The sequence below is a fragment of the Medicago sativa genome, chromosome 5, assembly GCF_051527215.1.
Source record: "Medicago sativa cultivar Bolivia chromosome 5, Bolivia_mono, whole genome shotgun sequence".
Lineage (NCBI taxonomy): Eukaryota > Viridiplantae > Streptophyta > Magnoliopsida > Fabales > Fabaceae > Medicago > Medicago sativa.
Genome location: NC_140753.1, coordinates 5,201,798 through 5,218,158, shown reverse-complemented (window position 1 = coordinate 5,218,158; position 16,361 = coordinate 5,201,798). Strand labels below are relative to the sequence as shown.

The following is a 16,361-nucleotide window of genomic DNA, read 5'->3' as shown; positions in this document are numbered from 1 at the left end:
TCTCTAAAATGGAACAAGAATTCTCACCAAAAAAAAGACACTCAAGTGTATGTTACAAAGTGTGTTAATTGTTATGTGATAACTCACTATGTCTCAAGCCTTTCATGTTGCTTACATATATATAGGCCTTAATCTCATACTTAAGAGTGAAGGAATCAAAGTTGGAACATCCAACCTAGAGTAGGAATCAAAGTTGGAACATCCAACCTAGAGTAAGAGCTTGGAAGAAAATTATGATTTCTCTTGGCCAAGATTGTAGGCACATGTTAGAAGCAAATTAGGATTTCTCTTGGTCAAGATTGTAGGCACATTAAATCCAAGGGTTACTTACCTCACAAGTAAGTCAAACATAATGGCTTGTAAAAGTCAAACATAATGGCTTGAAAAAATAAACATAATGGCTTGAAAAAATGGAGAATTAGAGCCACATAATCTAACAATCTCCACCTTGGTTCGAATTCGACAAGTGCTCATCGCCAAATAAAGCCCTGAAGGGCACTTAAGTGCTGTAGAGATCAACCAAGTTCAGACAATGCTGAAACTTGGTATTTGGAAGTGGCTTGGTAAGCATATCTACTGGATTCTCAGAAGTGTGAATCTTTTCAACTATAATTTCACCAGTAACAACAATATCTCGGATAAAGTGGTGTTTTACATCAATGTGTTTGGTCTTGTCGTGATAACGATTATTCTTGGTCAAATGAATAACACTCTGGCTGTCACAAAACACAGTAAGAACACCCTGTGTAAGACCAAGTTCATTGACCAAACCTCGAAGCCAAATAGCCTCTTTAACACCCTCTGTTGCTGAAATATATTCTGCTTCAGTTGTAGATAATGCAGCAATAGATTGAAGTGTAGCTTTCCAGCTGATAGCACTATTACAAAGAGTAAAGATGTAACCAGAAAGAGATCTTCTTTGATCAAGATCACCACCATAGTCTGAGTCAACATAACCTATAACTTCATTGGTTGTAGCCATTTTTCTGTCAAATACCAAGCCAATATCAGAAGTACCTTTTAGATATCGAAAAATCCATTTTACAGCACTCCAGTGACTTTTGCCGGGATTATGCATATACCGGCTTACCACACTAACAGCATATGCTAGATCTGGTCTAGTACATACCATGGCATACATAAGACTGCCAACTGCGTTAGCATAAGGAACATGTGACATATGCTCCATCTCTTCCTTTGTGTCTGGGCAAAGTTCTGAAGATAACTTGAAATGTGCAGCAAGTGGAGTAGAAACAGGTTTGCAATTATTCATATTAAACCTATCAAGCACCCTCTCAATATAATTTTGTTGAGATAAGAACAATTTACCAGCTTGACGGTCCCTGCGAATCTCCATACCAAGAATTTTCTTTGCTGCACCTAACTCTTTCATATCAAACTCATTATTGAGTTGAGTTTTCAATTTCTGGATCAAAGACTTGTCACGTGATGCTATTAGCATATCAGCAACATAAAGTAACAAGTATATGAAAGATCCATTTTGAAAATTTTGAAAATAAATGCAGTCATCATATTGACTTCTGCAATAACTTTGCCCAATCATGAAAGAGTCAAACCTTTCGTACCACTGCCTTGGAGCTTGCTTAAGGCCATATAAGGATTTCTTCAAACGACAAACAAGATGCTCCTTTCCAGGAACAATAAATCCCTCAGGTTGATCCATGTAAATTTCTTCTTCCAGCTCTCCATGTAGAAAAGCTGTCTTAACATCAAGTTGCTCCAACTCTAAATCAAACAAAGCAACAAATGCAAGTAAAACACGAATGGAAGTATGACGAACAACAAGTGAGAATATCTCATTAAAGTCAATACCTTCCTTTTGATTAAAGCCTTTAACGACTAGGCGTGCTTTACATCTTGGATCTTCAACCCCGGGAATGTCGTCTTCCTTCTTATAGATCCATTTACACTTTAATGGTTGTTTGCCTTTAGGAAGCTCTTTCAAAACCCAAGTACCGTTTTTATGAAGGCTCTCAATTTCTTCATTCATAGCCACTAGCCACTGAGAAGATTCAACACAAGAAACAGCTTCAGTATAGCTAGCAGGTTCAACACCATCATTTACCTCTTGTGCAACAGATAGTGCATAAGCAACTAAATTGTCACTATCAGTGTATCTGGCTGGCTTTCTAATTTGTCTTCTAACTCTGTCTTGGGCAATAGAGTAATCATCTCCTTGTTGCTGAATAGCAGAAGTGGTATTATCTTCATGGTCATCATCAACAACATGATCATCAATGTTAGATTCATTTGTAGATGAAGATGGGACATCAACATTAGGAGTTGCAGACTTTAATACAAACTCCACCTTCTCGCTAGTACTCTGCAGATTATCTGACCAAATCTCTTCTGGAACTTTGAAGTCAAGTGCTGAATGTGGAGAACGGTTGACCAAGTAACATGCAGTAGATGTTGCCTCGGCCCAAAGGTCACGTCGATGCCATAACCCAGCATTTGAGAGCATACACCGTGCTCTTTCAAGTAGAGTCCTGTTCATACGTTCTGCAACACCATTTTGCTGGGGATTCCTTGGAATGGTTTTGTGTCTAGCAATACCATGATTTGTGCAGAACTCATTAAAGTCACCACTGCAGAACTCTAATCCATTATCTATTCTGAGCTTCTTCACATTCTTCCCTGTTTGAGTTTCAACAAGAATTTTCCACTTCTTGAATGTGGGAAAAGTCTCATTTTTATGCTGCAGAAAATAAACCCAAACCTTACGAGAAAAATCATCAATGATAGTCATCATATAGCGGCGTCCTCCATAGGAAGGAACTTTGGAATGCCCCCAAAGGTCAGAATGAATATAATCAAGAATACCTTTGGTACGGTGAGTTGCAGTAGAGAAACTAACTTTTTCTATTTCCCAAAAACACAATGTTTACAAAACTCCAACTTACCGATGCCTTGTTTACCAAGACGACCTTGTTTGCTCAGAAGATGCATGCCTTTTTCGCTCATATTGCCCAGGCGCATGTGCCATAATTTGGTGACATCATTTTCAGGCATAGAAGATGATACAGCTGCTGAACCTGTCACAACAGTCCCTTGCAGGATATATAAGCTACCAATTCGGTTAGCTTTCAATAAAACAAGAGAACCTTTTGATACCTTTAGGACTCCACCTTCAGCTGAGTACTTGCACCCCGAGAGACTCGAGAGTGCCAAGAGAAATTAAATTCCGCTTCAAATCAGGTATATAGAGGACGTTAGTCAAAGTCCTGACAATACCATCATTAGTCTTGATCTAAACTGTACCTATTCCTGCAACCTTGCATTGGGCATCACTACCCATCAAGACAACACCACAATCAACAGGTTCAAAAGTGGTAAATAAATCCTTATAAGGACACATATGAAAAGTACATCCAGTATCAAGAATCCATTCTGTTTTACTCCTCTTATTAGAGGTGACAACAGATAAAGTAATGTCATCGCCAGAATCAGCTTCAATATTGGCAGCTTTAGGAGATTGTGGAGATTTTCCTTTTTCTTGTTTTTCTTGCTTTTTCTTCAAGATAAAACAATCAGAAATCTCGTGGCCAGATTTCTTGCAATAGCGACAGGTTTTGTTGGATTTGCGTCCTCTAGATTTGGATCTGGATTTTTTGTGACTGGTACTCTCTTTTTCTTGAGTTCTACCTCTAACACTTAAGCCCTCACCCTTGTCCACAGAATGAACTTCAAGATCAAATTTTTCTTTGGACAATAAATTAGATTTAACATCTTCAAAGGATAAGGTATCATTATTTCCATACAACATGATTTCTTTGAAGTGTTTATAGGTAGAAGGTAAAGAGACAACCAACAAAACAGCTTTATCTTCATCATCAATTTTAACATCAATATTTTCCAGATCCAAAATGATAGAGTTAAATTCATCAAGATGAGATTGAATAGGAGTACCTTCAACCATTCTAATGGTATAAATACGTTCTTTGAGACGAAGCTTGTTTGCAAGGTTCTTGGTCATGTAGAGAGTTTCTAACTTCAACCATAATCCCGCAACAGTTGTTTCATTGACTACTTCACGGAGAACCTCTTTAGACAAGCAAAGTTGGATTGATGAAAGCGCCTTTTCATCCAACTCGTCCCACTGATCGTCAGTCATGGAAGCCGGTTTCTTTGACTTTCCATCTAAAGCTTTCTTTAATCCGTTCTGAGTAAGAACGGCCCTCATCTGGACTCGCCAAATAGAAAAGCTAATCTTGCCATCAAACTTCTCAATGTCAAATTTGGGAGACATTTTGAAATTCCCAACTTAGTGCTCTGATACCACTTGTTAGGGATATCAGCGCAATGCGGAAGCACAGGATCGATGCAATTGGGAATTAAAGAGAAGTAAGTAAAATAACAAGAGAAATAACACACAAGATTTACGTGGAAAACTCCTCAATATGAGAAGTAAAAAAACCACGGGCGATCATGAGCAAAGTTCCACTATGTAAAAGAAAAGAGTACAACAAGTCCTCTTATACTGATGAGGACAAAGGACAATATTTTCTCTCAATATCTCCTAAAATACTCTCTAAAATGGAACAAGAATTCTCACAAAAAAAAAAAAAAAAGACACTCAAGTGTATGTTACAAAGTGTGTTAATTGTTATGTGATAACTCACTATGTCTCAAGCCTTTCATGTTGCTTACATATATATAGGCCTTAATCTCATACTTAAGAGTGAAGGAATCAAAGTTGGAACATCCAACCTAGAGTAGGAATCAAAGTTGGAACATCCAACCTAGAGTAAGAGCTTGGAAGAAAATTATGATTTCTCTTGGCCAAGATTGTAGGCACATGTTGGAAGCAAATTAGGATTTCTCTTGGTCAAGATTGTAGACACATTAAATCCAAGGGTTACTTACCTCACAAGTAAGTCAAACATAATGGCTTGTAAAAGTCAAACATAATGGCTTGAAAAAAATCAAACATAATGGCTTGAAAAAATGGAGAATTAGAGCCACATAATCTAACAACTACTATCTATGGAGATGATATCGTTGAAGTAACCACAAAAATCAGCCACCACCCAATGCTTTTATGCAATAATGGATGCTAAAATGTAATATTGACGAGGCTTTTAACAATGATCATGTTGACATTGACATGTGCTTAAGTGAAGAATTTGAAAACTTTGTTCAAGTTAAAACATGCAAGTTTTAAAATCGGTTTAAAGTTACAAAGGAGAAACGTAGTTGCTGCACAAATTCATTTGATGGATAGGGAACTTGAGGTTTCAAAATGTCATTTTTCAGATTGATTCAAAAACGGTGGTGCACCGGGCCAAAGTTATGTTTCTGATGATGTTATTGATAATGAAATGATATGAGCTTGTTTTGCTAAATAAATAAAACAATGGGTTAAATACACTTTACACTGCCATTTGACCGATTTTCGGTTTAGTCTCTTATACCGAAAAATTTGAGATTACAACTTTGTAATTTGAAAATTCTTCTATTTTAGACCTTTGTGCTTTTGTGGCATTAATTTACAAAATTAAAAAAATTACATAATTGAAGGTATTTTCATCCCTTATCATCTGAGCGAATTTCAGTTTAACCCCTACTATATCATCTGATTTGTCCAATCAAATGCCATTAAGGTCTAAACACAATATTTAAATTACGTGGTTAGAATCCTAAAAATATTTTTACGAAGGGACAAACTTAAATTCTCTCAAATGACCAGAGACAAAAGTGTATTTAACCCAAAAGAAAATACATAATTTGAACCTAATATATCGACTTTCTTTACTAATTTTTGCTTGCAACTAGAAACAAAGGGAGTACATAATTCCTCTCACGGATTTTTTTTATTTTTTATTTCATATCTTAATCTTTTGTAGAAAAGTTCTCCAAGTAAAAGCAATAAACGTAATTTTGGCATATAAGAAAGGAAAAAAAAAAATAGTAGAAATAATACATTGAATCTTCCTTAAAAAAATACATTGAATCTTATGGATTCTAATAAACAATTGTCAAGTCTTAATTTTTGACCATTATTGTTAAATATATATGTTTTCCGCAAATAGATATATTTCCTTTCATTAAATTTTTTTAGATGGCAAAGTTTTTTTTTTGCACAAGCCAAAATGGTGTATATATATATATATATATATATATATATATATATATATATATATATATATATATATATATATATATATATATATATAAACACGACAACGGTATAGACCCCCGCACAAGATGTGCAAAGGGAAACACCGCTCAAAGGAAACAACCAGAGATGCCTGTAAGTTTAAGGCACCTCTAACACCAAAAGTTATTTACAAACCAACACCCTAACAATGTAACGGATGTTGCCACCAATCATGATAACATAAATTAAAGGATGGCCTGTTAGCTTTCAGCCATAAATAAGAACTTAACTTGATCTTCTCTAAAAGTACGGAAGAATTTGACCTCTTATTTTTGAAGATTCGGTCATTACGGTCCTTCCAAATCAACCAGACACAAGAAAACCAAATTACTTTGAATACATAATGCCAACGACGCGGCATCCCCGCCATTAAAGTGAATTGAGTGAAATGTTCTCGCAACTGACAAGGATACACCGTAGGAACGCCTATCCAACTTCGCACATGAAACCAAATCATCTGGGGAATTTCGCACTCCAAGAATAGGTGATTAGCTGATTCCAAGTTACCGCAATCATAAGCACACGCAGTGTCAGTAGCCTGAATAACCCATCGACGCATCAAATTGTCCTTCGTGGGAAGGCGGTCGCGAAGCAGTCGCCACACAAACAGAGACACTTTTGCTGAATATATCTATGCCATACATCATCAACAAGAGTTCTATTCACCTGAGCATCGGAAGTAAGAAAACGATATGCTTCCCGAACTGAGTAACCATGAACAGGGTCTAGGAGCCATCGCCATATGCGGGATCATTATCCTGCAAAACAACGTTATGTAATAAAAATTTAGATGGCAAAGTTAATCACAACATTCATGAATATGAGAGATTCCATTTCTATGCACGTCCCCTTTGATTCTTTGATTTAGTGTGGTATGTACGTTTTCCATGTATAGTGTAATTTTTATTAAAAAAATAATATTTCCTTTTATGATAGACTAAATATATGATTTAGGATTTTTTTTTTTTTTCATTTCTTAATATATACGAAATATGATCCTTTTTCTTAGATTGAAAAATTCTCGGCGTAAAGGGATTGAACTTAATTTCGGGAATTAAAAAATCACACACTAATTTTGGGCATTAAAAATCACACACGCTTTGCCTTAATTTCCCCTTTGGGGTATATTCATTCATTCAGATAGTAGTTTTGTTCGTTTTTTGACACCAAATTAGCTTGATAACATATCTATGAACATGGATAACAACAAAAACCAAACATGGCCTTCTTCCAATTCTTTATCAACCGTGAATTTCAGTGCCTGTTTGGTAACCCGGCGAGAAAGCCAAAACGCGCGTTCCTTTTTTCAGAAGTGATTTTACTGTGTTTGGTTCTCCTCCACCTCTCTACCATCATCGCACGTTTTGCTTTTCAGAATCAAGTTTGGGAGAAGCTCCGATTCTTAGCTTTTTGAAAGCAATTCTATCAACCGCACATATGGAGTCTATCAATTTATCCTTTTGCCCTTGTGCGTACAAGTGAAAGGAAATTTACAAGTTTGATTGAGGGGTTTCAAAAATCGGTAATTCGTTTTGGTTTGAGGTTCTCCTTCGCAATGGTTTTTTATTTTTTTCAACTGTGGGTGTTGCAATGATACTGTACATACTCCATAGCAGTGGGTATATGGCGGCATGTTGAAGATGAACATGTCAACAGTGGGAATCTTTATACTAACAATTTAGAGTTTTTAGAAATAGCCTATTCCAAAATCCTCTCCTCTAAAGATGTCCACATCATCGTAATCCTACTTGGCATTTGTTCCAAATATTTCTCCTAATTTTTAATACAAGCTTAATAATTATAATTATTATTGAAAACCGTTTTTTTTAAACATTAAATTGTATATAAAATACATAGTTGGTTACAATCAAATAATTATCAATATAATAATTGTTTCGATTAAAATTTATATGTTACATTAAAAGTTTGTACGTTACAATCAAATAATTATTAATATAATTATTATTCGATTAACATTTATATGGTAAATTAAAAATTTGGTAGGTTACAAAATTATAATAAATAACTTGAATAAATTATATTTTGAATTTTGGTCCGTTACACTATGACAGTATTCTACTAATTAAAAATTTAATTGTAACAATTAGTTTTTAAGGTTATATAATTAATTTTTATTCGTTACAAAATTATATTACTTAATTTTAATAAGATATTATTAAATTTCAAATGCTATGAAGTTAATTTTTTGTAGATTACATGTAATATAATCTAATCTAATCGTTTAATGCACATTTTATAATATTAAATACGTTGATAATATTCATTTTAAAACGGTTAAATTAATAATTAATAGATATTTACCGTTATGGCACTATTTTTCTATATAAATAGAAACGCTTTTCGGTACGAGTACACAACAATCACAAAATATAGTTCTTCTTTTTCTGTTCTCTGGTTCTCTGATATCTATATTCTAAGTTATTTCTGTAATTTTTCAATTGCAAAGAAAAATGTCTACGAAACACGACTTTATCTCTGATGTTTCGCCAAGAAAACAATCGTGGACATTAGTTGTAAGGGTTGTTCGTGCTTGGTTTGTTCAAGACTACAAAAATAAAAAAACTACCATTTTCTATGAAGTTGGTTCTAATGGATCGAAAGGTACTTTTTTCATACCGTTTTTGTTTTTTGTATTTTTTTTGTGTAAAATAGTGTTTTAATCTTTGTTATCTAGGGTGATCGAATAGGTGCGTCTATACGAAAAACATTGATCTACAACTTCAAGGAGCAACTCCAAGAGGGAATGGTGTTCACGATTTCCTCATTTGATGTTGCTTGCAACTGTGGTTCGTATAGACCATCACACAATGAATACAAACTGAATTTTACAATCAACACAAAAGTCAAAATATCTAAATTTTCTTTGGTCCCTACAAACATGTATTCGTTTACACTGCATATGATGTTTTCAATGATTCTTACGACATGAAATGTAATTTGAATCATATTTTTATCATCATACTAATTTCAAACCCCCATCCCTTTCTAACAACATGAAATAAATTATATATTGATGTAGTTGGTGTCTTGACTGGGGTGGATTTTGTTTGTATAAAGACGTCAAATCAATTATATTAAAAACCGTTCAAGCACAAGATGTGCCGAACAAAGGAACATACAAAGTTCAAGTTGCATAGATACAAAAGAACCAAATCATGAGGTAGAATAACCAAGACAAGTAGAAAGATTATTCCATCAACATTTCAACTCAAAATACGTACATAATTACTTAGCATTTTGTAACCAGTAAACGAGAATTGTAAATTTATCTAACAACACCATAAATTGGTTCTTGTGACAAAAATGTAAGAATTTTTGTCTTTCCAAATAATCCAAATGCAAGTCAACAAAATCAACTGAAAACTAAAACGAACTTTTTTTTGGAACAATTGAGATTCACTGAAATGAAGAGTACCCTCACAATAATTAATTGGAAGAACACAATAATTCCAACCACTTTAGAATATCATGTCATATGCTACCAAAGAATTCACACTAAAAATAAAAAAGATAATTTTCCTCTTTTTCACATCTGCCAGAACATAAAAATAAGTCCATATTTTAAATACTCCAACAAGCTAAGTTGCCATTTGTTAGAATTCAGATATTCAAGAGCCTCCACAAAAAGAGAGAGACATTTAGAGGAACTACTTTGTTCCTAATGAGAATTTTTAGAGCCATAGGTTCATCATGCTCCACTTGCATCATTAGATGATATACCCCTTTGTCAAGGTACCATTCACTATGATCAACTATAAAGAAACTTATAAAAAATGCTAGCCTTAAAAATAATGTTGTCCAACAAATAACAATATATCCCCTGCACCTCATTTCAAGAAAAATTCTATGACATCGTCTCCACCGCATCTTACCCTAACCAACGTATCTCCTTAAATGGCATAGAGTTATTTTGATATAACTCAAAAGTCCTTCTAAATATATCACACAAAGGACCACTCTACAACCACAAATCAGGGCAAAAAAAAGAGTATTTTTCTCATTACTCTCCACTATCCTCAAGTTGTCATCAAACCAATTTCTAATCACCATCTCAGCCCCTATTTTAACACCATGGAAGTAATTTTACCACACATACGCCTAACTGTCCCCACTCTTCACATGAACTCACCCAACCTATTCTAAGAAGCTAAAACTTTAAAATGCAAACTCATTGATCCATATTAGCCTCCAAAACCATTCATGTAACAAAGATAAGTTAAAATTCTGCATTATACAAACCCCCAAGCAACAACTATATCGACCAAGACACACCTTATCTCACTTAACCCAATTGACTTTCCTAGCTTCCGCACTCATTCCATACTAAAAATAATAAGGATTCAATAAAATATATTTTACTTAAGTAAGCCTTGAAGAATGAAAGAAATTAAACCAATTGTGGTGGATATTGAAAGAGAATACAAAGATACATTACAAGAACATTGAATTGAATTCGAATGGGTGACATCGATTTGTTTTTATTTTTAATATATAATACATTATGATATTTAATTATTATTTTAATTATTTGTCAAATTTTTTAAGAGATATCAGTTTGAACGTACTCTTTTTTCTATCTTCCGGTAAATTTAAAAAGGCGAATCTGACAATATTGTTGGCAAAAATTAAGTTGTTCCTAGGCAAGAATTTATAACTATCAACTTGATTATTTAATACCATTAAAACGTACATATTTATTCATTTACTTGAACCATTTTATTTGTTTCTTTAGAGATTGGAAAATGATGTTACGAAATTCTTTTCAATCAATAAGATCAAATTCAACGGTTAAATTATGGAGACAAAAAGAACTAAAGAAAATGTATGCTTATTTTGATGAAGAAGATTTTTTTTTTCCACAATCCTTTTAGTAAATACATTTTCTAATAAATGGTAAAATAATTACCTTTATTTTTAGTTGCATGATCTATCCCACATTAGCATGCCAGAAGAATTTTTTTTAACCTTACTCTTAGGATCACCATTGAGGAGTTGAAGAACTTGCATGAAATTGAGTGGGGTTGACATAGATCTCCTACCTTTTTCTTCCCCATGTTTGATGGAGGTTTTAGTTTGTGGGTTTCGGTTAGGAACATTAAGAAGGAGGATGTGTTTGCTTGGAAAAAAAGGGAAACGATTTCTAAAGAGAGGGCAAAGCAATAATGGTAGATTATAACAGAGGTAATCATACATCTTATTAATTAGATATATTTTTAAGAATATAGTAATTATTTATAGTTTTTTTCAATATTTTAAGCATAGTTGTACTTTTTCTCAGTATTTTAAGCAGAGTTGGCATGTCCCTGCCGACTCTGTCTCAATTTTAAATATGAAGATAAAGTACTACATAATATCAAAATTCTGAATGAAATCAAACTAAAAAAGTTAAATAATATCTAAAAAAAACTTATTTATGTGTAAAGCCCGCTAAAAAATTTTAAATAAAATGTATCCCATGCTTGGCACGGGGCGTTACACTAGTAAGAAACAAAACAGAGGGAGGAAGAGAGAGAGAGACACAGTGCATGTGACTAAATAAGTGGGATTTTAATACAAACCATCAATTTTAATCAAAGGGTCAGTAATAATATCTTCTCACTCACATCGTGGGATCCCTCATGACACAAATATATTAAAAATGGTTTATATAAAATAGAAATGAAAGAAAAATTGAATAAAAATAGAGATGATATTTAATTTTTAGGTTGAAGAAAAATTATTTAAAAAATGATATACACAAATTTTTAATATTCTACTAAAATTCCTTTTCAAAAAAAAAATATATTTTACTAAAATTGAATAAAAAATTGATATACAAATATATATACACATACATATGTTAAATCCCATTTTGGTCATTTACACACCCAAAAGCAATTTTGAAGTATCCAAACAACATTTTTCATAAAAATCACTTTTGTTGTGAGTATATCCAAACATAAATCACTTTACATTAAACTCGCTTTTAACCAAAATCAATTCCGCAAAATCAATTCTATCAAAATCAATTCTCCCCACCGCACAACCAAACACACACTCAATCAACTTTTCAGTTCTAAGGACTCCACTACTGCTTCGTTTTCCTCCTTTTTTGACACCCTTTTTCCACCACCATCTGTATGCACGACGATACATTCCATTTGTTACCAATGCTTTATTTTCTTTTATTTTATTTGTTACATTATATGCATGAGTTTTACTTGAAATTTCTGTAAAGTCTACATTTTTTATCCTCCCAATTTTATATCGACCGGTTAAGAACATCATGGTGATTTGACATGTAATAGTTAATACATGTTTTGTCAATTTTTAGTCGTGTTTGTATTTTTGTCAAAAAAAAAAAGTAAGTTGTACCGATGTTCTTTTCTGTCTAGCTTTTGTATGCTTAAAGGTTGATATTTAAAAATTGGGTTGGTATGCTTTAAGGTTGACATTTAAAAATTGGGTTGGTATGCTTTAAGGTCGATATTTAAAAATTGGGTTGAATCGACTAAGTCAAACGGAATTTAGTCGATTTATCTAGTACATGATCCCACTTATACTTATTAATGAATTTGGTTGAACCCATTAATACTTGGTTGGTTCCATGGTGATTATGTTTTTGTACTTCTTTTAAATATGTTTTTACTTTTTTTATTCATTTATATATTTGTAATCTAGTTGAACTGTATAGTTAAATGAATTGAATCATAGGTGTAGTCAAGAAATCTTCAACCAATTTGATCTCTCAAAATGTGTTAAAGTACTCATTAACTTTTGCTTATAGGCAACGCTTTGCTTTTATGAACACACATGCCACTTGCATTAATCACCTTAACACTTATTGTTTCTTATATGTAAGGTTGAGGGGAGAGGATCAAGAACTGAAGAAGTAGGAAGCAAAAATCTTGGAGCACCAGGTAATTTGTTTAGAAGTTTCTCCTCATCTATCTATATCAATAATATAAAGGACAAAACTTAGATCATGTGCCTGTTTTTACTGTTCTCCATACAAAATATGACACGTGGATATTTAGTCCAAATCAAATTTTAAAGTGTTTGACGCCGTAACTATACCGTCAAAGCAAAGAAGAATTTGAGAGGAACGTTCTCGATCTGCATTCTTTGCACATGTGCTCTGAAATTTATGATGGGAATTTCTAATGATAAAAGCTTGATCACACTATTTTCTATTACCATCATCGACTAATTAAGTGCAATCAGCAAAAGAACTAGAAAAGGATGACAAATTGTGAAATAAGATGAAAAGCCAACGAATAAGAACCATGGCAGAAAGAGAAATTGAATACAGTAAAATCTAACGTCGAGAGAAATAGAGTCGGCAAGAACATAAAGGTCAGAAGGGACATAGATTGCTCACACAGAACCTGTTGAAGTATATGTGCAGGATGACAAATACTAAGGATGTCAAACACTTCTGTCAAAATAGAAAACGGTGTCAAACACTTTAAAATCTGATTTGAATTAAATATCCACGTGTCATATTTTGTATGGAGAACAGTTTAAGGCACGGGATCTAAGTTTTGTCCTAATATAAATTACTTTGACTTGATTACATGACATACAACTGCAAACTATATATATGGCTTAAAACCACTTTAAACATGTATGCATTTGTTAAGTAATGTTTCTGTTTGGATTTGTTTTAGGAACTCCTAATAGTGACATCTCTAACAAGAATACTAGTACCAATTATCAGAATGAGGCGGTGGAACCCACCTACTTCAGCTCTTCAATTCACTATGGTGGTCGTGAGGATTATTTCTCAAAAGGCAGTACCACTGAACCCCGTCATGTTGTGAGTATTGTCATTCTCATCCTTGGTCATTGTTTATTTTTTTTTATTATTGTCGGCGCATGTAAATTAAATTTTAAGAATATATATTATTCAACGAGCTGACTTCATAATTGTAATGTTCTTAAAAAAAAAATGTAACTGTTGAAATTGACTCAAAATTTGGTGAAGATCAAGGTTTGTTAGAAATCGCGCCACAATTGGCGCAATTGATTTTTGTGTTTTTTTAGTCTGTCGAAAATCCTGACACATTTTTGCCTAATGACAACAAAGTATTGTTTTCGAACCAACAGATTTTGGTGCAATCTAGGGGGTGCTCAACGCGATTTTCTCAGGAGTACTATATAAGCTTTCATCATCATTTTTTTGAGAAAACTTGAAAAACCAAATGAGAGAACTAGAGCCTAAGGGTGGTTCTTGGGTTGAGAAGCATTCCACAAACATTTGGATAGTTAGATCTCACTTGAGGAACATCAAAAAGTTTTCTCTCGTGTTCTTTTAGGATTCATTGTGGACTTAGGTGACTTGAAAAATGGGTAGAAATTAGAGTTTGTTCTTTGTGAACTTGATCTAATTTCTTGTAATTTTTTTTTATCACTTATTTCATAGGACAGATTGGGTGACTAAAAAATAGGTGAAAATTAGGATGTGTTAGTTTTTTCCTACTCTCTTATCTTTGTTGCTTTGGATATACTTGTGGTTTTGTTTCACACTTAGATTTAGGTCTATTGTTCTTCTTGCTTTAAGCTACTTTGATTTGATTACTACTTCATTTTGCTCTACATATCTAAGTTTATTTGTGTGATTTTAAGTTACGAATTCACTAACACTAACAGACACAGTAATTAAAAATATGATTCAAAATAGTCACTAGAAAGATTATTTGCTATTCAAGTATTTATGCAACATCGATGTTGTAGCTAATACTTTATATAACTTTCACCTTTGTAGTTCAAGAAAGAAGATACGAATACGAATAATGGTAATCTCAATGGTAACAATTCAAACAGCGTTTCAAGAGGCGACTGGTGGCAAGGTAGGAACGATTATTTATTTTGGTTAGAAAGTTTTCATAATTTTAAAGAAACTAGATATTAAAAAATGGCCATTTTTGTGACTAAATTAAAAAATGGCCTCGCTCACTTTTATTATGCCTATATTACTCTTTTTCATCATAATTTTATTAAAGCTATATTATTTCGGATTTGCCAGGTTCTCTTTACTACTAAATCACTGCGGCTATGGTATTAAAATGTAGCATAAGATGAAGATCGTATGAGAGTTAGTACCATTTCATCCACTAGTTAGGTCCTTTTTTTTATCCCAGACCATAGCAGGTATAATTAACTAAACCGTTAAAGTAGTTTGGACTAAAACTACGTCCTGCTTAGATTTTTAGCTATAAAAAGGTTTTATATATATTATATTTAGTCAGAGTTTATGATCGTTTTTGGTTTTTTGGGGCTTGATCTTTACTATATGTAGTATAGGTTATTGCTTGAAAATGATAATGTTTCTTGCTTTCTATTGAGTGTGCACATGTTGGTAACTTGGTAAGATATTGTTGCTTCCCTTTTTATAAAGTTTAGTAATTAAATTGAGTAGTAATCTTATATTTTTACTCTCACTAATTTACGGTGTTAATTTGATTTTTCTTTTAGTTGTGTACTTGAATGTTTTAAATTTTGAGGAAACCAATTGTCGATCCTATGCAAAATTTGAGTTTTTTTCGTCCTTTAACTCTTTGAACTCTTAAAAAAAGTCTCTAATTTGTGTTTCTTAAAAAGTGAAATCTTATTTATTGCAATCAACAGAAAACTCAACGAAATTCCTAATTAGAGATTCAAATATGGGTGCTGTCATCTATCTCAACCAGTTTCCCGAGGCGGCGTCAGATATGAGTAGTAGGTTTCGCCTCGGTCAGCTGTCTTGATGAAGATTGTTTTATGGTGTTTTTAATTTTAAAGAAAAGTTACCACAATTAGTTAGGTTTTACGTCAATAAATAATGTTTTTTAGGAATTAATGTTTCTTCAACATGAGTTTGGAGGAAAATGTGTAGGGGGATTGCCAAATCCCAAATGGGGAAAATATAAGGGGCTAAAATCACTAAAAAAAAAGTGGAAGTCCAAAATCAAACAATCACGACACTTATGCGGTCAAAAGTGTAATTAAGCTTAATTTATATTACATTCATCCCTTTTTTTTTTGATAAAGCTAAAAAATTCAGTAAATGTTTGCAGGTGCAGCCTGAACCACATACAAAAAGTCACAAATACAAAAACAAAAAGAAACAAACCCTCCTAAAACAGCAAGGAGGGAAGAAAAACAGCAAGCATAGAGAATCTAGTAAAGACAATTCCCC

At 33.1% G+C, this 16,361-nt stretch overlaps 1 protein-coding gene across 1 annotated transcript; it reads left to right on the top strand.

Moving 5' to 3' along the window:
• The first annotated feature begins 7,377 nt into the window (after positions 1-7,377).
• On the top strand, positions 7,378-15,930 carry LOC146919417 (uncharacterized). The gene is made up of 6 exons (XM_085711035.1): positions 7,378-7,435; positions 12,240-12,319; positions 13,044-13,101; positions 13,852-14,000; positions 14,949-15,033; positions 15,812-15,930. Exons 1-6 carry the CDS (start codon positions 7,378-7,380, stop codon positions 15,928-15,930), a joined length of 549 nt encoding a protein of 182 aa, XP_085567161.1.
• Positions 15,931-16,361: the final 431 nt, after the last annotated feature.